The 24870-nt window shown below is 32.4% G+C and overlaps 2 protein-coding genes and 1 long non-coding RNA gene across 3 annotated transcripts; all 3 read left to right on the top strand.

Moving 5' to 3' along the window:
- The first annotated feature begins 1792 nt into the window (after positions 1 to 1792).
- On the top strand, positions 1793 to 2997 carry LOC107421235 (uncharacterized). Its single transcript, XR_009639034.1, has 2 exons — positions 1793 to 1879; positions 2568 to 2997. It is a non-coding gene; the product is annotated as an uncharacterized LOC107421235 (long non-coding RNA).
- Positions 2998 to 9730: 6733 nt separating this feature from the next.
- Positions 9731 to 14503, top strand: LOC132803824 (uncharacterized). Its single transcript, XM_060817407.1, has 2 exons — positions 9731 to 11815; positions 11927 to 14503. Exon 2 carries the CDS (start codon positions 12895 to 12897, stop codon positions 13891 to 13893), a length of 999 nt encoding a protein of 332 aa, XP_060673390.1. The 5' UTR covers positions 9731 to 11815; positions 11927 to 12894; the 3' UTR covers positions 13894 to 14503.
- A 3037-nt stretch (positions 14504 to 17540) lies between these two features.
- LOC132803776 (zinc finger BED domain-containing protein DAYSLEEPER-like) lies at positions 17541 to 20598 on the top strand. The gene is made up of 3 exons (XM_060817290.1): positions 17541 to 17686; positions 19329 to 19641; positions 20480 to 20598. Exons 1-3 carry the CDS (start codon positions 17543 to 17545, stop codon positions 20596 to 20598), a joined length of 576 nt encoding a protein of 191 aa, XP_060673273.1. The 5' UTR covers positions 17541 to 17542.
- Positions 20599 to 24870: the final 4272 nt, after the last annotated feature.

Genomic DNA, 24870 nt, shown 5'->3' with positions numbered 1-24870 from the left:
TTTGATCAAGTTCTAAAGTACACTGGCAGCAAATTAATCAATAATGTTATAGATACAAAAAATTTAATCAAAATTGTAACCATTATGATATCGCATCTGACATAGCACTTCACTTAATATTGCCACGTCACTAACAAAATTTCTAATTAATTAATTAGTTTTTTATTTCTTAGATTTTATAATATTCTTAAAAAAACAGAAAAGAAGAAATCGCTGTCTAACAGTTTCTCCTTCAAGCCATCTCACCAGCACCATCGGCTGCCTACTTGCGCATCATAGCTCTTCTCTTTCTTGGATGACAACAAAGAAGAATACCATCTACCGTACGAAGAAGAATACCGTCAACCGTCTATCAGTTTCTCCTTCAAGCCATCTCACCAGCACCATTGCCTGCCTTCTTGCCCATCATAGCTCTTCTCTTTCTTAGACGACGACGAAGAAGAATACCGTCTATTCCTTTTCTCCTCCAAGCCATCTAACCAGTAACACCATTTGCTTTCCCTTAACCATCGGCTGTTTAACAGAGTTCCTGAATACAACGAAATTGAGTAATCACATCGTTTCTCTCAATTTCAGAATTTTAGGTGGGTTTATCTCAATCTTCAACATTAACCTTCTTCTTTTTTTTTCAATTTTTTTCTTGAATTTTAGGACGGGTATGTCGGTGTGGGTGTTGGAGTTTGTCGTTATCTACTAATTGTGCAAAATCTATAGTTGTTACATTTCGGAATTGGTTTTATGGATTAGGTGGAGATTTTGACGATAAAAAAGAAAATTATGATGGTCAATCAACTGTTTGTTGAAGAATGAGTTTGGGTGTTTGTAGGGATGAATTTAGTTATTTATTTATCTTGTTTATTTATTTATTTAATCTTAATGCTGCTATATATACTCTAATTTTCAGGCCAGATATGTGATGGATGTCTTGTTATGTTCAATCGATTTTGCCTTATGTGTTGCATATGCTAACTTGTTGACCTTGATTGTACCTGTTACTCTCAAGATGATTTCTTGCAATGAACTATCATGTAACTTATTGTTTGTCACAAATCTTGAACATTCACAGCCAAAAAAATTCAAGTGAATGGGGTATATTTATGCCTTACTGAATTTTGCTTTATTTTGTAGTAATTGTTACAATATATCATGCTAAACTCTGGAAAATATTTACAGGGAAAAGCACACTTGCATGCACACTAAGTAGAGATCTGCATTCTAAGGGAAAGCTTTCATATTTTCTTGATGAAGATAATCTTCAGTATGGACTAAACAAGGATCTTGGTTTCAAACATGAAGATCGGACTGAAAATATACTTAAAGAGTTGGTATGTTTCTTTCAATGGATTTGTTAAAGAATATGGAGATTGTTAAGTTCCAATTCAAGCTTTTCCTGCAAATCACTCTGACAAGGCATAAACAAATGTATGTCAAAACTATATTTCATTGTTAGAATGCTGATGTTGGTGTTGTTCAACTTACTGGAGTATGAAATCTACTTTTACACTGTAATTAGTTGACAATATTTTTTTTTTGTAGGTGAGGTAGCAAAACTGTTTGCAGATTGTGGTTTGATCTGTATTGCTAGTCTGATATCTCCCTATAGGATAGGTCGGGATGCTTGCCGGGCAATGTTGCCAGATTCAAATTTTATTGAGGCAAGGCTCCTTAATATAAATCTTACATATGTAATTTTCTTGGTTTGTCTATCTACAAGTCTCGAATATGAAATCCTGTACCCTTTTATTTATTTTTATTTTTTTTTGAAAACATATAATCCAGTACCTTTTTGTACAGGTTTTCATGAACATGCCTTTGGAATTATGTGAGTCAAGAGATGCAAAAGGCCTTTACAAGCTTGCACGTGCAGGAAAGATTACAGGTAAGACATTTGGGAACATACCTTTTCTATATAGCTTTTGTTTGCTGAAGTGGATTCACCCCTGCTTTTTTATTTCCAGAACCCCTGTATATGTGGGTATAGAGTATAATAATGCAAAAATAAGAATTTTATATAAATTTAAGTGAAAGAAATTCAATTCTAAGTTTGACAAAGGATATGAAACTTCTGTTCTTTATTAGATGCTGCTTCTTTCTATTTGATTCATTATTGGCTTCTTGTGTTATAAGGCTTGAGGGTGAAATAAACTTAAAATACTCCCAGGGTGTATTCCTGGCACCTTGAATGAACAACTTATAAATAGTTTTGTTACCTAAAAGCAGCTTGTAACATGATAATATTTTACTTAGGCATTGTTTGATAACGCATTGGTTTTTGGTTTTTGGTTTTTTCTAGCTAATTTTGTGCAATTTGCTTACTTCAAATGTTTGTTAATGTTAGTGGTAGTTAGAAGCCCATTGATTAATATTTATGTCAACTGTAGTTAATATTAATAGGGTAATATTAATAGTAATCAGTGGGCTTTTATTAATATTTATTTCAATTGCAGTTGCCACCAACATTTGCCTTTATTCAACTAGATTTTAATTTTTTTTCAATTGCAGCTGCTGATCTTAATTTTTTTTTTTTTTTTCATTCTCTGCAATGCTGTTTTTTGTCTGACTTTAAGTCTTGCTCAATATGATTACTGGAGTACAAACTTAGTTATGATGCGAAGCATTTGGAGCCATTAAAACTAAAACCGGTTGACTCATTGAAGGAAATCGAAGAGGAAATGGATGGAAAGCATGATGAAATAAAGTTGATTAAGTGCTTGCTCAAATATGCAAAAAAAAAAAAAAAAAAAAAAAAAAAAAGAATTGGAGAAGATGATTGTTCTCTTTTTGTATAAGCTGTTTCATAGACAAGTTGCCATTAGTTGAAGGGTTCAACAATTTAGAAAATTCTGTTAGCTTGGTTATTAAGCTTGTTAGAAGTTTATTTTTTAGGTTGTTAACTCTCAACCGGTTCTGTAGAAATGGTCAAAAACATCGGTATCCTTTGTAAGCTTTCTGATTAATTTAGTAATACAACTCTGAAAGTTCTATAGATTTTTTTTCCATCTTTGGTTTTCTAGACACTTTTCTTATGAAAAGTTGAAATTTACAAATTTCCAAGTATGTAAAAAAATGATAAAAATAAGCTTCAAAGTTCCAATTTTTTTTTTTTTTTTAATGTCTAATTTTTGGATAAAACTTCATAAAAATTAACAAAGAAAGTTTGTCATATCATTGTTAAGAGAATTATGCAACCATCAAAGACTCTGTTTTATCTTTGATTATCTTTGAACATAAGCTATCATTTGTAACGAAATCACCATATATAAATCTCTAGGAAAGAATACACATAAAAAACCAAAAAATACTAAAGAAGTTGCTTAATAGAGTGCAGCAGAATACATTCTTGAATAATGCATTTTGCTTAGACTTGAATTGACAACTTGAAAATAATCAATTTCAATAATATCCTCAAACAAAGAAACTACCAACTGATAAATTTAGAATATCAAAAGCCTCCTTAGATGAAAATTTATTTTAAATAAGATTTTTGTTCTTATTTTCAGATTCTGAAATTAACTCTACCACCTTTCCAACACACATAAAAATACTAGACAGCATAGGTCTAAAAGAATGTAGCCTATGCAGCCATCTAGTTGTTGCTCCCATCTGCATTGCCCAAATTTCTGTCACCCTACATAAATTGAAAGTTAATTCGGAGTCTTGGATAATGATATTTGATAACATGACAATATAAAATATTTATATATTAACCACAAGCTCAAGCTAATGAAATGAAGTATAAAATAGCTGTAAATGGTTTTCTAGAGTAGGCATAAAATTAGTTTGACTATTCATTCTAATATCTTGGCCACAAACTTGAGAAGAAGAACCATAAAACTCATTTAGTCCATCCGAAAAGTTTCATTAGCTCCAAAATTCAATGTCCTATTTACTTTATACCAAGAAATATCAAAATAATTACTTAAATAAGTTAAGCAATGACAAATATGAGTATGTTTAGTAACAAAAATCCATATAGTTATACTATACCAATTTATCCTTTTGATGTAACACTGTCTTGTGTTCCAAATGCATAAGCCTTTCCAAGGTCCACAATAGAATTTGAGTCACATGTCCTTCGATTCGATTTCTACAAAACAAAAAAGGACATTAGAAATAATAAATAATAAAACATCAATAGTAAAATATTTCTAAAACATATTAATGACATTTTATTTCATACCTTTGTTATTTTGCTGCCATCAATTTCTGATCGTATTTTCTTTTCTTTTCTTTTTCGAAAAATTTGCTCAGCTTTAGACTGCTTTCTTTTGAATGGAGTACGACCTTTACTTCGAACAACCAATGGAGTAACCTTTCCATTCTTATTTGAAACACTGTTCTCCTTGCCACCTATTGTCTGAGCATGCATTTCAATACCTTCGGTCAATATCAGTTTCATTTTCAAATTTTGAATCACCTCCATCATCATGTTACACTTATCATCACTATCAGTTGCCAAATCTGCAACCTCAAAAAATGAGTTGCACATCTTATTAAATTGATATGTTTTAGGTTTGGCACTCCAATTAACATAATTTATTCTCACTTGAGTATGACATCTTTTTACATCCTTCCTCCATCATCTTAAAATATACTTTTCTAGAACACAAACATTTTTTTTTTAAGAATTAGCACCATAATTGCATGTCGACATAATATACCTCTAAACTCAGATAGTTAACAAGTGCAAGTAACCTCATATTTATCCTCATTAAAGCATACAATGAAAGAAACACTCCGATTACTCTCCCCAGTCATTATATCTTCATTCAATACCAATTGGTATGATTTTTCTACAATCTCTTTACTTGGAGCTAAATCACAACAAATTTTTCCTATTAGTTCTTGTTGAAATTCTTTGAACTTTGCAGTAGTATAACAACTTTGATATTATTTTTCTATATCATAGCCAGTTATACAGGGGATCCAAGAGTTAAAAGAATAGAAATCTTCATGGTCTTCCTTTTCAACTTTATCTCTTAAAGCATTATCATATTGCTCTACAAATTGTTTCAAAGAGGTCTTTGAATTCATATACCCATAAAAAAATGCACGTATACTTTCACTATGTTGAGTTGTAGACATACCTGTCTAGAAAATATCCTTAATAAATGCAAGCACCCATCGTCACCTCTTAATATACAATCCAGATAACCATTCATTAGAATGAAAAGCATACTTGTTAATAAAAATATTCCACTGATCTTCAAATTCATCACAAGTTAAAGAATCATATATAGCATTTTGAAGAGCAAACTTGATAGCTTCATACTGCTTATAACTTTTCAATTTTTTGGGTAATTTCTTCATATATGCCACAGACACCACCTATGACGTGCATCAGGAAAAACAATTTCAATTGCATTTTGTATGACTTTATGTTGATCAATGATTATTGCAGTTGGAGCACGACCAAACATACATGCAAGCCAAGACTGAAACAACAAGGTAAATGTCTCAGTATCCTCATTATAGATCAACCCACATCCAAATAATATTGATTGTCTATGATGATTAAACCCCCTACAAAAGGCGCAAAAGGCATATCATATTTATTTGTTAAATATATAGTATCAAATGTGACCACATCCCCAAATTCATTGTAAGCAGTCCTACTCATTGCACCTACCCAAATCAAATTTTTAATTCGACCTTCGTAATTTAAATCCATCGTATAAAAGAAACTTGGATTATCAGCTTGCATTTTCAAGAAATATTTTTGAATTACAGCAGCATCACCTTCCCCTAGTCATAAATGTTTGATCTTCTCAATATAGTTGCTACAATCTTTTTCTAAAAATGTCAAATATTCATGTCCACCGGCTCTAACCACCAAAAAATTGAAATTCTTGTTTAGCCTTATTCCAGCTTTATCATTTTTTCCAACTTCCTTTGTATATATGGCTTTATTGCTCTATTACTTTTATAATATCAACTTTTGCTTGGAGTACTTAATTCATGGTTGTGCTCAAGAACAATAGAGCCAATTAGCCACCTTCCATTCGGATATTTAATAGCTCTAAGCTTTGCTTGACAATCTGTTTTTATCACTGGATGCAATTTTAAAGCACTTCTTGATGTACATTTTGACTTGCCATTGCGTAAGCATGTCAATGTAATGTATTTCACCTCTCCATCATCTCCTTTACTTGAAGTCCTTTTGCTAATTTCAAAGCTTTTTTCCTTCCCATAGAATTTATAGAATTCCACTAATTCATCAGGTGAGTTAAAAACCATTCCAATCCTAGGCTCTATCTTGTCTTCTGTGCTTGTTGTAGTGTCCATTTCCTTATTATCAATATCCTATTTTATATATTTTAAAATTACTCAAATTAAAAACAATTATAAATTAGCATAAACTAAATTTAATTTTAGAAATTGATTATACTACATAAACATATCTTAGCAAGATTTTTAGATAATAAATATGATTTTGCTCCTTTTTCTTCTTGTTGCTGGTGTTCAAGAGAATGAAATTCTTCACTAACTGGAGGCAAGCCTTTAAAAAGATTCTTTGTCATATAAAAAATTATAAATATAAACTATTTTTACTTGATATAAAAATTACTTTTTAGATAGTCGAGTATACCATATCATGTAATAACAAAGGCAATACTAACATCTTCTATTAAAACTATGGAATGACAAAGATTCTTTTTTTTTTTTAATCAACTTTCTAGATTTCAGGTTCACATGCCAAATGTATCATCCAAATTAACAAGGTACAAGATCAAGCACTATAATTTCAGATCAAAATTGTAGTTTATAAGCACGAATTTTTCCACAATTAAATTTGAAAAACTCAGCTTTAAATAAAAGTAAATGAACTAGGAATATTTACTTCCACTACAATATTTATTTGGTCCTTAAAAAAAAAAAAAAAGAAAAGAGGAAAAAGAAAAACCTTCAACTCATTAGACACCCAAATATCATTCCAACTATTGTTTATTTCATCATGGCAAACTTCTCTAACTTATTTAAAGCATGCCAAATTCCTTACCAGTGTCTCATTCCTCATCAAGTATAATCAACAAACAAAGAGCACTATTTTCTCTCATCCCTCATATGAAAATAATAATAATAATAACAATAATTAAATAATAGTGTGCTTGAAAGGATTGAGTTACAGGGAAAAAGGTTGACAAAATGTCAAAAATTCATATAAGAAAATATATGATGAACACAGCGTTACATTATTGCAGAGATGAGAAAGAGCATCAATTGCATATATATAGCCAACAATCAGTAACAGTCTACTTTTTAAAGGACAATATGCAAATCATATTGGCTAGCTAGTTTGTAAAAAATAGAAAGCAGATGTACAGTACGACAACATATGTAACGTACAAAGTCTAGCTACATTTCGTCAGGTTATGTAGCAAAACTTTACAAGTTTTGATGCTACAACTTAAACTCTTTAAATTGGAATAAAAATTATTTTTGGTTGCCAACTGTTCCCATCACCCCAAAACCCCATTATATAGATATATATATATATATATATATAGACTTTAAGTTGTATGGTATCATCATAAAGAGCACTCTATGTCATGTTGGAAACTTCTTAAAAGAACATATAAAATCATTTTGGACATTGAAGCACTCAAGAACAAATGTTACAGATAATTAGGATATTCAAATTAATATAGCACAAGTTACACCACGTTCTTGTGATACTGAAACACTACCTTCTAATTTACCTGCAAGTGGAGAAATAACACATATATTATATACAAGCTGAATCTCACACAATCTAGAGCAAACTAGTAACAAGTTGGTCTCTTAGCCTCCTTCTAATAAGCATTCTTGAGTTTGGCTATACAACTACACTACCAATGTCACAGATTGTAAATGTACACAAACTGAAACAAGATAGACCAAGCCTTCAGTTTGATAAAGAATGTGAGCTACCTAGATTGTTGTGTGTCCTCTAACTTCCATTGAAAAGGGAAGAAATATATTTAAGCTTTCCAAACAAAAAAAAAAAAAAAATCCTTTGATAATTTGGAACTGCATGAAAGGAAAGCTATGGGATGAGAAGGAAAACATCAATTTACCATCTAAATTTGGCTCCATAAACAACAATGGAGAAACTAGATAAGAGAAAGCTACTAGAGCATCTCATGGATAAATTATGTTCAACAATGGAGGATACGTACTGATCCTACAACAACTAGTAAAATAGATAGGGAGGCAAAAATGATACGAAAGATAAGAGAATTTATCTGTTAGGGAGGTAAAAAAGGTACATCGTCTTTTTTGATGATGTTTGGAAAGTAGAATTCTGGAAGGATATCGAACATGCTTTATCTGATAATAAAAATGGTGGAAGGATAGTGATCACGATATGAAAGTTGGATGTTGCTCTATTTAATAATAAAAGTCAATTTCTTCTTCGTCGTTGTCCAAGAAAGAGAAGAGCTATTGGACCTGGCAATTTGGATCATGACACGGTGACACGACTCGAAAACGACACGGAATAAATGGGTTTGGGTTTATTATAAATGGGTTTGGGTTATAATCAGGTCAACCCGTTTAACACGATTATTAATCGTGTCATTTTGGGGTTGACCTGTTTAACTCGAAATTGACCCGTTACGACCCATTTATTAAACGTGTCAGTTTTAACCCGACACGATTATACACCTATTACAACCCATTTAAATTTAATTTTAAATTAATATTTTATCACTAATATAATATTTAATAACTAAAAAATATTATAAATTAAAAATTTTATAAAAATAATTTTCTATTACTAATTTTTTAAAAACAAAAAATACATCTTTAATAAAACAAAAACATAAAAATAAAAAAAAATAAAAAAATTCAGATCTAAAACTCAAGAGTCAAGCCCTACTTTTCAATTTTCATCTTATTCTCCAGCACTTCACAACGCAGCCACCACAGACCACACCAGCCAGCCCCATCGCCATCAGCCATCAAAGCTTCCTTCCCCTACCCCCTGCTTCTTCTCTCTGCCTCAATCTTAGTCTCTTTCTCTCTATCTTTTTTCTTACTTTGGTCTTTTCTTATTTCTTCTCATTGATTTGGTATCCTAAAATGATGCAAATCCGCCCGAACCCATACAACCGACAACCCACTAGGGTGCCGATCCGTTACGCATGAAGGTGGGACCGATCACTAGAGCCTTAGCCAAGAAGTTCAAGGACAATCTTGCTGTCTTTATAAAAGGAATAAGTTATAGTCAAGAGAGGTTGGCCATATCTAAAGAATCAAGGCCTGTTTTACTCATACAAGCAATAGAAGCCAAAATGGGCCCGGGTGGCGATTTTGGTACATTTTGGAGTCCGAGAAGCATGAAATGGTTCCAATGCTTTATGGGTTCAATACATATGCCTAAGAGTCATGGAATAAAGTTAAGGCAGCCTCAAATGCAATCAAAAAGGGCTTGTACGGACAGCATCAACAATTTGGCCAAATTTGCTGTATTGCTTGCTGGCTTTACTGTATTTTACTGTATTAGCCTTTTCTTATTTTTCCAAGCATGGACAACGTGTGAGACTTCATATTCAGTTTATTTGGCATCCTAAAAAGCATCTAGAAGCTGATTTGAAGCTCAAAGAGGTCAAAGATTGATCAAAGTCAACTTGATCAAAAGGCTAGCATTTTTAGTTTCCTAATTTGTTTTTACTTTTTGTTTTAGGAAACTACCATTACTTTTTGACTTTTATTTATTTATTTTCTGGACAAATAACTTTAGGAAGGTTTTTATTTTATTCTTTCCATTGTAAATTAATTAATTCCTAACTTAATATAAAGGAATTAATTAATCAAACTTAGATTAGGAAAGGAAGTATAGTTTCGGACAACTAGGTTTCTTTATGTGTGTGGCCGATTTTTCCTTTGTTTTTAGGGTTTTATTTCGTGGCTTTGTAGCCTATTTAAAGGCTTATTTTTCAATAATAATACAACTTTGATTTGATTGAGAAAATACTTGTGAGATTAATTATCTCTTTGTTCTTTGAGAACACCTAAAACACCATTAGAGAATTGGTTGTTTTAGCTTGACTTATCAATAGGTTTTCTGATACGAACCTAGGACGACCTGCTCCTAAACCCGTATTATATTAGCCCGGATCTCAATTAAGTTCAAGTTCTAATGGAATGGACCTCAACCCCTAACCAACCTGTGGTTAGAAACCTTGGTATAATGTAGACGCCACAATAGGGGATGGAAAACCTATTGATAAGTCAAGCTAAAACAACCAATTCTCTAATGGTGTTTTAGGTGTTCTCAAAGAACAAAGAGATAATTAATCTCACAAGTATTTTCTTTATCAAATCAAAGTTGTATTCATATTGAAAAATAAGCCTTTAAATAGGCTAAGATTACAAAGAAAAAAACCCTAAAAGATTAATTCAAAACCGGACTCCTATAGGAATTAGGAAACTTGACCGAATTCTAATATGTCCTAAACTAAGTTTCCTAAACTAAATTTGATTAATTAATTCCTTTATTTTGAATTAGGAATTAATTAATTTACAATGGAAATAATAAAATAAAAATCTTCCTAAAGTTATTTATCCAGAAAATAAATAAATAAAAACCTAAAAGTAATGGTAGTTTCCTAAAAACCGGGCGCGTCCGGCGGCCGGCGACCATGAAATTTTGGGGTTTGGCCGGAAATGGGGAGAGGCTTCCGTCTGGCCAGTGCGTGTAACGAGAATCGACCAAAAAATTTGTCGGAATCCGGCTGCCGGTCGTCTCTCTCCCTCTCTCTCTCTCTCTCCTCTCTCTCTTTCTCTCTCCTCCCCGAGATTTTTGCCAAATAAAAGCCACAGTGGTGACACTGTTCATCCATGTGGACCAATCAGGTGACGACACGTGGCATTTCACTGTTCATCGATTCAAAAATATTAAAATATTACGGTATCCAGCAAACTTCACGCGTCCATAACTTTTTAACCGTACGTCCAAATTAGGCGTGCCGCTAGTCTGTGAACTCGTATCGACGAGCACTTTACAACCATACTAAAGTCAAAGCAAAATTCTACAACCATAAAAAGTCAACTCCGGCACCCTTGGACAATTTGGACCTCAACTTGTTTTGCTCATAACCTTCAAGCCGTAGCTCCGTTTTCAACGTGCTACTAGTCTACAAACTCGTGCCAATGTGTACTTCGTAACGGTACCTCCGTCAACTTAGAATTCCAATCGGGTCAAAAAGTCAACTTTTGACCCCTTTGGTCAACGGTCAAAGTCAACAGTCAACCTCGGTCAACGTGCAAAAATTTCGACATGGTTCGGGACGGGGTGTTACACCAATGGTGGACCAATGAGCAAAACACCCGAAGGAGAGTTGGTGATGACTTGATTACTACATGGCGACAGATGAAAGGAGCCATGCGGAAGCGATTCGTACCATCACACTATCATAGGTTGCTGCATCAAAGACTTCGATCTTTATCTCAAGGACATGGATCTGTGGAGGATTATTACAAGGAGATGGAGATGCTTATGATGAGACTGAACTTGAATGAAGATAGGGAAGCAACCATGGCAAGGTTTCTTGGTGGTTTGAATCGTGAAATAGCCAATCAACTAGAATTGCAACAATATGTGGAATTGGAGGAGATGTTGCATGTGACTATTAAATTAGAGCATCAATTCAAGAGGAGGGGTGTAAGATCATGGTTTGGAGGTGTTTCCAACAGTGGAAGGTCCTATTTAAGTGGTTGGAGGAACAATCCCATCTATGAAAGCAAGCCAAAGCCGAAAGTCAAAGAAGAAAGTTCAAACTGGCCAAGGGAGGAGACTAGAATCAAATCTGTCCAAGCACCAAAGAATGAGGTAAAATTAGATCCTAAATCTTCTAGAACTCATGATGTTGTGTGTTTTAAGTGCTAGGGAGGAGGACACATCGCTAGCCAATGCCCGAATAAAAGAATCATGGTGTTACAGGGCAATGACGAGCTAGAATCGGAAAGTGAAGAAAGTGAGGATGAAGCCAAGCAAGAGGAGGAGGACTTGGAGGATGAACCCGAAACCTTGCAAGCATCCAATGCTGAATTAAACTTGCTTTCTAGGAGAGTACTTGCTGCATACAAAGATGAGGATGAAATTCAAAGAGAGAACATCTTCCACACCCGATGTGAAATTTAAGGTAAGATTTGCAGTATGATTATTGATAGTGGAAGTTGTACAAATGTAATTAGTAACATTGTAGTTGATAAATTAGGCTTAATAACTATTAAACATCCAGAACCTTATAGATTACAATGGCTTAATGATAGTGGTGAAATAAAAGTGAATAAACAAGCCAAAGTAAAATTTAACATAGGTAGATATGAGGATGTAGTTTTATGTGATATTGTACCCATGATTGCTGGACATTTACTATTAGGTAGACCATGGCAATTTGATAAAGATGCTACTCATTTTGGTCGAGAAAATAGTGTTGTTTTCAGGTTTAAAGGGAAGAAGGTCAAGCTGGAACCATTATCTCCTAAAGAGGTTTACAAAGACCAATTACAAATGCAACAAAGGAGAGAAGCCAAAAAGCTCAAGGAAAAAGCAAGTATGGCACCAACGGCTTTACCATCCTTTTAAGAAGGTAAGAATGAGGTTGCTGATCAAGGTAAGGTTTCTAAGACTCATATTGAGTGGAAAGATCAAGGAAAAATCAAAAGAGAGGGGAAAGAGAGTGGCAAACTCGAGAGCTTGGAGAAGGAAGGGAAATCCGAAGGTTTGCGCCAATCCAAGGGGGAAAAAGAAAAAGAAAGAAAAGAAAGGTCAGGTAGCAACTTTTATTTGAGTTTAGGGGATATTAATAAGGTTATTGAGTGTAAGAAACCTTTGCTGGTATAATTTATAAAGAAAATTATTTTAATGATCAAACTAACTTTGAAGAACTTGAATTGCCAAGTTCAATGATTTCTCTTTTGAAGGAATTTGGAGATGTCTTCCCAAATGAAATTCCAATTGGACTACCATCCAATCAAGAGGGAAAAGGTAAGCTTGCTGTCCAAGGTAAGTCTTCTAATACTCAGGTTGTGTGGAAAATTTTTATTAAAACCAAGAGTGAGAAATTTGGTGCAAAAGCCGAGAGTGAGGAAGGTGAGATGGCCGTGAGTGGGAAAGGAAAAGGAAGACAAGAATGGAAAAATATAAATTTTTATCTTAGCTTTGGTGATGTTAATAAAGTAATTATGAATAAGAAATCATTGCTGACCATGAATTTTAAAGATACTTATTTAAAGATGTCTTTATTGCATAGAACTTTATCTGCATTGTTGACAGCTTTACTTAGTGGCAATTTGAAAATTTGGGAAATATTGTTTGCTAACTTTAAAAAGTGTAATTTTTACCATAATGAGCATGTATTTCTAGATTTTGTTGTAATAGTGTTTGACCCAGGAAAATTGGTTTGGTTGCACTTACAAAAGGAAAGGTTTCCTAAACAAAGAAAGTCAAAACTCATGCCGCCTATGGATGGACTTTTTCAAGTTTTGGAGCTGATAAATGACAATGCCTACAAACTTGATCTACCGGGTGAGTATAATGTTAGTGCTACCTTAAATGTAGCTGATTTGTCTCCTTTTTCTGCAGGTGATGACTTCAATTTGAGAACAAATCCTTTTCAAGAGGAGGGGAATGATGCGAATCCGCCCGAACCCATACAACCGACAACCCACTGGGGTGCCGATCCGTTGCGCATGAAGGTGGGACTGATCACTAGAGCCCTAGCCAAGAAGTTCAAGGACAATCTTGCTATCTTTATACAAGGAATAAGTCATATTCAAGAGGGGTTGGCCATATCTAAAGAACCAAGGCCTGTTTTACTCATACAAGCATTAGAAGCCAAAACGGGCCCAGGTGACAGTTTTGGTACATTTTGGAGTCCGAGAAGCATGAAATGGTTCCAATGATTTATGGGTTCAATACATATGCCTAAGAGGTCATGGAATCAAGTTAAAGCAGCCTCAAATGCAATCAAAAAGGGCTTGTACGGACAGCATCAACAATTTGGCCAAATTTGCTGTATTGCTTGCTGGCTTTACTGTATTTTACTGTATTAGCCTTTTCTTATTTTTCCAAGCATGGAAAACGTGTGGGACTTCATATTCAGTTTATTTGGCATCCTAAAAAGCATCTAGAAGCTGATTTGAAGCTTAAAGAGGTCAAAGATTGATCAAAGTCAACTTGATCAAAAGGCTAGCATTTTTAGTTTCCTACTTTGTTTTTACTTTTTGTTTTAGGGAACTACCATTACTTTTTGGCTTTTATTTATTTATTTTCTGGACAAATAACTTTAGGAAGGTTTTTATTTTATTCTTTCCATTGTAAATTAATTAATTCATAATTTAATATAAAGGAATTAATTAATCAAACTTAGATTAGGAAAGGAAGTATAGTTTCGGCCAACTAGGTTTCTTTATGTGTGTGGCCGATTTTTCCTTTGTTTTTAGGATTTTATTTCGTGGCTTTGTAGCCTATTTAAAGGCTTATTTTTCAATAATAATACAACTTTGATTTGATTGAGAAAATACTTGTGAGATTAATTATCTCTTTGTTCTTTGAGAACACCTAAAACACCATTAGAGAATTGGTTGTTTTAGCTTGACTTATCAATAGGTTTTCTGATACGAACCTAGGACGACCTGCTCCTAAACCCGTATTATATTAGCTCGGATCTCAATTAAGTTCAAGTTCTAATGGAATGGACCTCAACCCCTAACCAACCTGTGGTTAGAAACCTTGGTATAATGTAGACGCCACAATAGGGGATGGAAAACCTATTGATAAGTCAAGCTAAAACAACCAATTCTCTAATGGTGTTTTAGGTGTTCTCAAAGAACAAAGAGATAATTAATCTCACAAGTATTTTCTTTATCAAATCAAAGTTGTATTCATATTGAAAAATAAGCCTTTAAATAGGCTAAGATTACAAAGAAAAAAACCCTAAAAGATTAATTCAAAACCGGACTCCTATAGGAATTAGGAAACTTGACTGAATTCTAATATGTCCTAAACTAAGTTTCCTAAACTAAATTTGATTAATTAATTCCTTTATTTTGAATTAGGAATTAATTAATTTACAATGGAAATAATAAAATAAAAACCTTCCTAAAGTTATTTATCCAGAAAATAAATAAATAAAAACCTAAAAGTAATGGTAGTTTCCTAAAACAAAAAGTAAAAACAAATTAGGAAACTAAAAATGCTAGCTTTTTTATCAAGTTGAATTTGATCAATCTTTGACCTCTTTGAGGTTCAAATCAGCTTCTAGATGCTTTTTAGGATGCCAAATAAGCTGAATATGAAGTCCCACACGTTGCCCATGCTTGAAAAAATAAGAAAAGGCTAATACAGTAAAATACAGTAAAGCCAGCAAGCAATACAGCAAATTCGGCCAAATTGTTGATGCTGTCCGTACAAGCCCTTTTTGATTGCATTTGAGGCTGCTTTAACTTGATTCCATGACCTCTTAGGCATATGTATTGAAACCATAAATCATTGGAACCATTTCATGCTTCCCGGACTCCAAAAATGTACCAAAACCGTCACCCGGGTCCGTATCGGCTTCTATTGCTTGTATGAGTAAAACAGGCCTTGGTTCTTTAGATATGGCCAACCCCTCTTGACTATGACTTATTCCTTGTATGAAGACAGCAAGATTGTCCTTGAACTTCTTGGCTTGGGCCCTAGTGATCGGTCCCACCTTCATTTGTATTGGGTCAGCACCCCAGCGGGTTGTCGGTCGAATAGTCTCGGGTGGATTCGCATCATTTTCCATCCCCTATTGTGGCGTCTACATTATACCAAGGTTTCTAACAATAGGTTGGTTAGGGGTTGAGGTCCATTCCATTAGAACTTGAACTTATTTAAAGATCCGGGCTAATATAATACGGGTTTAGGAGCAGGTCGTCCTAGGTTCGTATCATAAAATCTAAATCTTGAAAGAACAAAGGAGAACAGTGAGTCGTTTGAGAGTTGAAGCAACTGAGAGTTGTAAGAACAAAGGAGAACGATTTGGGATCGGCATTACAAGGTCTTTGAGAGTTCTCTACATATTCTTGACGAACAGTGAGTCGTTTTTATATTGAGTTGAAGCAAATGCTAAACTTTCAAATTTGCATATCATAAAGCATTTTTGAGTTACATAAAAAAAAATAAAAAATAAAAAATAAAATATATGTGAAGCTCTTTTTGAAATTGTCAGAAATGAAAGAAAACAAATATTGATCTTTATAATATTTGAATGTTAGTTGAATGTATGTTTCACACTATCTACCGATCTTACATTGCAACCCCCACTTTTTGTGACTATTCCAAATTTATAGAAGAAAGATGACTATCCAATTCATGTTAAAATAAAGGTGATTCAATTATTATGCCATCCAACAATTTAAAAAAAAAAAATCAATACATGCTGAATTTTTTATTAGCAAAAAAAAAAAAAAAGAAAAAAAGAAAATGTACTTGATGTTTTCTCTGAGAACATTAGCCAAATATCAAATATGCATGTTTGAATTTCATTTTCTGGATACAAGTAGTTGATGTTTTTGGCCCAACTAGTAAATTTTCTATGGGATTATAAAGCCAATAGTATATTGATACTCATTTTACATCAATAGATGTTTGCAAAATTCTCATTTCTTTCCTGGGTACTAATTGGAGTCTATGATTTTGTCAAAAAGTTTATTAAATATGTATTTTTTTATTTGATTAAGTATATTAAGTTTATAATCGATATTTATTGGTTAAACCAAATAGGGAATATACTTTCAAATTGAAGGTTCAAATTTTGACCCGAATAAAATTTCCCTTCATAAATATTAACCATTAAAAAATGAGCTAAATCTATTCTTTGGTTCTCTGCAACTGAAAAAAAGATTTTAATCCATGCTGGCATAGTAGTAGTAGTTGTCATTTTCATAGTCATTATTATGGTGATAGATATAATCTGAAAGTTTTCTTGTTATACTTGGAAGATGAACATTAATAATCACTTTATAACCAATTAACCACAAAACATTTATTATTATTATTATTTTTGGTTGCATTATCTATTTAGTATTTGATAATAGAGTTAGATTTTTTTTCTAAAAGAAAAAAACAAATTCCTTCTCAACACAAGTAGTGTTTGCAAAAATTGATTAGTGGAATAAATCCAGTGGTTGCATGCAACAACATCTCAATAAATGAAAGTACAAAAATATTTGACATTTCAACTAATTTGGGAGATATTTTGCTGCGAGATTTTTCAACTAAATTGAGAAGGTTGGAAGTTTGTGGCTTTCTTGAATTTTTTTTTCCTTTGACTTTTTTCTTTGTTTTATGAATATCTAGATTGTATTATTCAAAATTTATGAATATCTTGATTGTAGAAGCTGATTGCATAGATATTTAGCCATCTTATACCTCTTATAGCTTGGGAAATAAAAAAAATTATATATGTGCATATGTGTGAATATATTTTGCTTTGTGATTTGGAAACAAAAAATTATATACATGTTTATTATAAGGTTGTTACAATATTTTATTTTAATATATAATTTTTTTTCGTTTGAAAACATGAAGATAAACATGGATGGACTTCAAATAAATCTTGAATCAAGTAGCTTTGAAATGCCTATTAATTTAGAAGATGTTGCAAGTCCTATGGAGGGAGTCACAAGTGGGCATAAAGTGAAACGCAAGAGAAAACTCACTTCAAAGGTTTGGTCTTACTTTGATGTGCTTCCTTTTGATGTTGATGGTAAGCAAAAATGTAAATGTAAAGATTGTGGTACCATTTATCTTTGTGATAGTAAATATGGAACGGGAAATTTGATGCGTCATTTGAAAAATTGTGTGAAAATAGACACTCGTGATATTGGTCAATTATTGATATCTCAAGATAGAGGGACTATCTCATTGAATGCATCTAAATTTGACTTTGAGCATTTTCGAGAATTGGTAACTTCGGCCATAATCATGCATGATTTGCCTTTCCAATTTGTTGAGTATGAGGAAATTAGAACCATATTTCAATATTTGCATCCTGATATACAACGTGTTTCTAGAAATACTGCTAAGTCGGATGTTCTTAAAATGCATTTGAAGGAAAAAATGTAGGATAAAATGCATATTGGATGTAACTCCTGGTAGAATTTGTTTGACTTCTTATTTATGGACTTCTGCAACTACTGATGGATATATATGTCTTACTTGCCATTTCATTGACAAAGAGTGGATCTTGCAAAAAAGAGTGTTAAATTTCTGTTATATGCCACCTCCACATACCGGTATAGTATTGGCAGAAAAACTATACTCTTTGTTGTTTGAATGGGGAATTGAGACAAAGTTATTTTCTTTAACTTTGGATAATGCTTCTGCCAATGATGTCTCTGTTGATATGTTAGTTACTCAATTGCAATTAAAGGGGGCTGTAGTTTGTGATGGTGATTTTTTTCATCTTAGATGTTGTGCTCATATCATTAATTTGGTAGTACAAGATGGGTTGAAAGATATTGATAATGTTGTTCATAAGATTCGGGAAAATATTAAATATGTAACGGGGTCACAAGTAAGAAAATAGAAGTTTTTAGAATGTGTTAAATTGTTGTCAATGGACTCTAAGAGAGGTTTGAGGCAAGATGTGCCTACTAGATGGAACTCTACATATTTAATGCTTGAAAGTGCATTGTACTATCGACGTGCCTTTTGTCATTTGGAACTAAGTGATTCAAATTATAAGAGTTGTCCTTCTAGTCATGAGTGGGAGAAGATTGAAAAGATAAGTAGATTCTTGGGTTTGTTCTATGATATCACTTGCATATTTTCGGGCACTAAATATCCTACTTCAAATTTGTACTTTTCCTCGGTTTTCTTTTGTTATGTTACATTGAAGGAAAATATTGAACGTGAGGATGATTACTTGAGAACCATGGCTAATCAAATGCTTAAAAAATTTGAGAAGTATTGGTCAGAATTTAGTTTGATATTAGCCATTGCAGTGGTTGTGGATCCTCGATATAAGCTTCAATTTGTAGAATGGTGTTATAGAAAAATTTATGGAGCAAGTGGTTCTAGTGAGTTTATACGTGTGAAGAGCAAATTATTTTCAATATTTAAGGAGTATGTTCAAAAAAGATCTTTGACATCTTCTACACATTCTTTGGAGAAAGAAAAGAGTAACACATCTTGTGGTGTTGGAGAAGATGTCATTTCTTTTAGAAAGACAGCTAGTTCCATTTTGAAGGTAAATAGCTCTTAAATTTTTTATTAATTTTAATTGTTTGTATTTGTGTTAATTAGTGATTATTTATAATTTTTTGAAAAATAATCTTATTGAAATTTTTATTTTCTAACAATGTAGGAATTTAATATTTGTGAAATTGAAGAGTTAGGTGCCAATACACAAAAATCACAATTGGAGCTTTATTTAGAGGAGCCAAGGATGGCTACTGAAATTGAATTGAATGTGCTTGATTATTGGAAAGCAAATCAGTTTTGTTACCCTGAAGTTGCTTCAATGGCTCGTGATCTATTGAGTATCCCTATATCCACCGTTGCTTCTGAATCTGCTTTTAGCATTGGTGGACGAGTATTAGATCAATTTCGTAGTTCATTAAAGCCTAGCACTGTTGAAGCAATAGTTTGTACAAGAGATTGGTTATTTGGGGAAAGAGGTAATTATTTTTATTAATGTTTTCTTTATTTCATTTGCATATATTAATAATATTTTTGTTTCACTAATTTATTTTATTAATAATTTTTTTGTTCCACTAATTTATGGAATGCAAGAAAAATTTCAAGTATAACTTGATGATATTACTGAAGATATTTTGAGCTGTGATATCAATAAAGAAGAATCTTCAAGTCAATGCTCTAATTATGCCAATACTCAAGCATAAGGTAATATCAATATTAAAATTTATTTAATTTATTTTATTCTATTTTAACATTTTAACTTTTGTATTATATTTAATTGATTTTTTTTATTTACTTTGATATTATGACCCCAGGCTGGATTGTTGAGCACCAAAAATTGACATATTTGGTTTAGAATTTGGACATCGACAAATAAATTTGGAGCATAATGACAGTTATGTCCTTTTTCCTTTGGTTTTAAATGTATTATGGTAACAATTTGAGACTATTTATATGGTTGTGATATCATTTATTTTATTTTGTATTGGTGTTTTACTATTATTAGGACATTAGATTTTATGTTGGTGTATTGAATTTGTCTTTTTTAGCACATATTAAGACTTATGTATTGTGAATTATAATTTTTTGCATTTTAAACAAGTTATTTCAATAAATAGGTTAGTTTTCGGGTTAACGGGTTAATAAGTTAGTTTTCGGGTTAATAGGTCAATTTCAGGTTAACGGGTTAATAGGTCAACACGATCCGTTAAAATAATCGTGGTAAACGGGTAGTGTCGTATTGACCTGTTTATAAACAAGTCGGGTTAGTGTTTTGGATACCTGACACGATTAATAAATGAGTTGTGTTCGTATTAGATATTTTTAACCCGATTATTAAATGGGTTGACACGAACACGACCCACGAACACGAATTGCCAGGTCTAAGAGCTATGATGGGCAAGGAGGCAAGCAATGGTGCTGGTGAGATGGCTTGAAGGAGAAACTGATAGACGACGATTTCTTTCTTTCTCTCTTCTTTTAAGAATATTATAAAACCTAAAAAAATAAAAACTAATTAATTAATTAGGAATTTTGTTAGTGATGTGGCATTATTAAGTGGAGTGCCATGTCAAAAGCCATATCATTTGGGTTACAATTTTGGTCAAATTTTTGGTATCTATAGCATTATTGTTAATATATATCCTCATAATTTTGTACTTTTGAACTTTTTTTTTTCTTTTTTCATTTTTGGCAAGTGGCAATTAATATATATCCTCATAATTTTGTACTTTTGAACTTTTTTTTTTCTTTTTTCATTTTTGGCAAGTGGCAATCTTAACAAATAATAAATTAAACATGTTTATTCAACCTTTGATTAAAACTCACAAGTAGTGTGCGACTCGCTTTATTATTATTATTTTCTTGCTTCCCCACTATGGTAAATCTTGAATGCTATCTATGTATAATAAGAAAATGAATTCTCTTTATTTAATGAACAGACACCCAAAAAAAAAAAAAAAAAAAGAGTAAGAACTTTTAAAGCAATTGTTAGGCTTAGCTTGATAATGCATAGATTCTAAAAGCATTAGTTATAGTTATGTGAGGCAAAATACACTCTCATCCTCCATATTTTCATCAAGTAGTCTTCGATTTTGTACAAGATGAAAGAAGGTGAGGTTAAAGTTGGTGTCCCGGTGTGGTACCAGTTGAGGAAGCTCCATTGCTCAAGTCAGTCCATCAATCCATCAGTCTTAGTTTAATCTTAGGACTTTAGACAAGAGATTGTTTGTCCATCTCAACATACTTCTATCCATGGTGTTGCATTAATTATATACCTTGTATCCCAGAGCTAAGGGCTTTACAAGTGTGAAAGTTCTTTCTAGGGATCCTAATTACCTTGTTGTCCTAGCTATGTGGGATCTTATAAAAGGATTGGGTCATTTGGCTTTATTAGGAGACCACATCGGGGCAGATATGAGCCTCCATTGACACCAAGTCTTCCAAATTGTTGTCCAGTCTAAGCTTTACATACTTAATGCCTAGATTTATTTACCTATATGGGCTTCACTCATCTTGAGCGGCCAACATGCATGCAAGGCTTATCCTGATATTTAGGTCAACTCCCTTTGGGCCCATGCATATCGAGTTTTCAGGGGGACTATGAAAATAAGCCTCTATAGTATACCCCTCATTTTATGGTTGAAGAGGTTTAGCCAAGTCAAGTGGAAAGTGCAATCTTAGCTCATATGTTGATCTTCTTGATCTCCATAGTTGGTAGCTCTAGTAGACGTCTTGATACGTCCAATGCATGAGGTTTGAGGCATGATTAAACTTATTCTTAGAGCATTAAATGTGAAGTACTCGTTCTAACATGTGGAAGCCTTTCGCTACCTCTTGATTCATCTAAGCCGTCGATCATATTAGCAAATCTAATCTTAACCATCAATTTTAAAATGATATCTTATATAGAATTCACCCTTGCTTGTTCACTTCAATCTCTTGCAAAGGGATCAAAGAAATCTTATGAAGAAAGTTACCTCAAACTTAATCTTTATAGAAACTCAGATTTAGAGCCCAAGGTTTTCTTCATCAATCCTCATAATAGTATGCTTCTTTGTCCTTAATCCTCTTTATTCTTCCTCTAAATCAGGTTCGTTGAGATATTTTGGGCCCTTCTTGCCACCATTTTCTTTGAATATCCAATGTCATCATTTGCTTCTTCTCTATTTCTTCTTTTTCCAACTATCTATGATTGGAGGGAGTAGCCAAAAAAAGGATAAGTGTAAGCATACAGTGAATGAAGTCCCTTCACTACTTATGAATGTAGACTTAGCACACATCAAAAACAAATTCCATTTTCCTGGCATTGTGAGGTTGACAAGGGTTGGTCCTCATGATAAGGCCAATGACATGATTCCCAATCATGACTATTTTTATAAAAGAACCTTTGAGGTTGTTGTCTGTATTCCTTTTAACCCATTTATCTTGAAGGACTTATCTTTCTTCCATCTGAGTCCTGCTTAGATAATGCCCAACATGATAGGACCGCTTTTGTGTCCTTCCAAGATGCTTGAAGTGGTCTCATCTAGGAAAACGCTACCGAACTTTCACTCAAAAATCCAGTGAAAAATTTCAATAATTGGATATAATCCAATAGTATAAATACAATAACATGAACATATTTTTATGAAATTCTTACAAAATCATCATTCAAAAATAATGGAGAAGTCATATATATTAGGTTAATTCATTAGAACAATCAATAAAGTATAATGAACCAATGCAAAATATCAAAAGTGCACAATATAATGTATACTTTAAAATTTCGTGAAAGAAAGAATATTTACTATTATTAAGGTTAGAGGAAAAGAAACAATACATCAACAATGAAATACCATACAAGTAACAAAGATGCCTGAGCATGATAAACGTTACTTGTCAACTGAGGTTTAAAGGAATAACTTAAAAACAAAACTATAAGATAAGCTCAGTAAATGGAATAAAATAATAAGACGAAAATAATTATTTGGCTTTAAAATAATTTTCTCAAAATCTTACTTACACTATTTTAAAAGTTTCCCTATTTTAGAAAATATTCTTCACAAAACCCATGAATTTTTTTCCAGTAATATAAAATATTTCATATTCCATATAAATCTATTTGTAAATATAATACATGTCATAATCTCGAGTATTTAAATAAATAAATAAATTATATTTTTCAAACATAACTTATAAGCAAAAGTAATAATTTCATAACTATAAGTCCCTTCTCCTTTCAAATGTCATCCATTCAATTGTTGTACTAGAAAAAATAAATAAATAAATTCAGCTTTGGCATATAAAGCATACGAAGATAATAAATAAATCTTTTTTTTGGTGAAAATAAAATAGATTTTATATAAAAAAAAAAAGCAAAAAGAAGTGCTAAAAGCAAAGCCATTACAAATTAGTTATGCATCTCAATCAATTAGTTTTTGTCCAATTGATTTTCCCTATGGTGTGCATAAAAATTATTTCTCAATTCTCATTTATTTTCCTTTTTTGGTTCACACTTATTCTGTTGTTTGTAAATGAAAAAAATCTAGTTGGTTATTTTATGTTAGCTCGTGTTCGAATGGCCATCGTGAATATTACTAGTCAAGGTTGAATATGACTCCATTAAATATATATATGTAATTGCTATATTAACTAGACAACCAATCTTCATTTTGTGAAGTTTTATTGGTAATCTTATTATTTTTAATTCTAAATTTTCAAAGTGCCCTTCAAGATTGCAATAGGTTTTGAATATTTGAACCATTGAATTAATTAATCATAGTAGTAATACATTATCCAATTGGTTCAACTTGCATAATGTTAAAAGTCATATATATTGCTAAACATGCAAAATGTTCGTGGACTCAAGCTTATGAATTCTCAATCAAACTAACATGAGGCCATAATTCCAGAGAGAGGAAGGAAGCAACATAATTTTTGCAAAAAATACAAAAGCAAAAAAAAAATATTTTAAAAAAAATAATAAAGCAAGAAACCCAAAAAATTGATGTTGAAATCTAGATCGCGATGGTTAGGAGAAGGCAAGAAAACCAGTCGACTGTGAAGAAAGGAAAAAAAAAAATTTAAGAAGCCTTACTTGCAAAGATCAGTCGGCCGTGTAGATGTTAGGAGAAGACAGATCACAATTATTCTTCTGGTTTTCTTGCAGCTGAGAGATAACAGGAAGGAAAAAATTGAAGATGAGAAAGAGAACAAATAAAAATAATACCAAAAAAAAAAGGAAAGCTTTATTGAAGAAAGAAAAAAAAAATGAAAAGCCTTCTTTGCAGAGACAGAGATCAGTTGGCCATGTACTTGATGGGAGGAAAGTTGGTGCAGTTGCAGATATTAGGTTCGATATGTTTCGTATTAGGTAATACAAAGAAAATCAAGTGTATTACCAATACGCCATTGGCCAGATTAAAAAATACGAAGGGGTATTACATAATACAATAGGCCTGGCAATGTGTCGTGTTAAATCGTATTAGTGTCGTATTGTGTTGTGTTCGTGTGGAATTAAGTTAACTCAAACATGACTCGTTAAGCTTTCGTGTGAAAATATATTAACTCAAATCCATTTGATAAATTATCGTATAATCTATCACCCAACCCGTTAACCTATTAATGATAAATACAAATTTAAAAATTTAAATTTCACTTAACTTTGAAATAATAAAATAATATTTTTCAAAAAAAATTACAAAAATTCTTGTTTGTTATTAGATTTT

The sequence above is a fragment of the Ziziphus jujuba genome, chromosome 5, assembly GCF_031755915.1.
Source record: "Ziziphus jujuba cultivar Dongzao chromosome 5, ASM3175591v1".
Classification (NCBI taxonomy): domain Eukaryota; kingdom Viridiplantae; phylum Streptophyta; class Magnoliopsida; order Rosales; family Rhamnaceae; genus Ziziphus; species Ziziphus jujuba.
This window is presented reverse-complemented; position numbering and strand designations above follow the sequence as displayed.

Bases quoted from the DNA above. Each gene is read 5' to 3' on its own strand.
- LOC132803824 (XM_060817407.1), top strand. From the start codon at position 12,895: ATGATTTCTCTTTTGAAGGAATTTGGAGATGTCTTCCCAAATGAAATT.
- LOC132803776 (XM_060817290.1), top strand. From the start codon at position 17,543: ATGAAGATAAACATGGATGGACTTCAAATAAATCTTGAATCAAGTAGC. The intron at 17,687-19,328 runs GTTTGGTCTTAC...CTAACAATGTAG, and splicing joins AGAGAAAACTCACTTCAAAG to GAATTTAATATTTGTGAAAT. The intron at 19,642-20,479 runs GTAATTATTTTT...TGTTCGTATTAG, and splicing joins TTGGTTATTTGGGGAAAGAG to ATATTTTTAACCCGATTATT.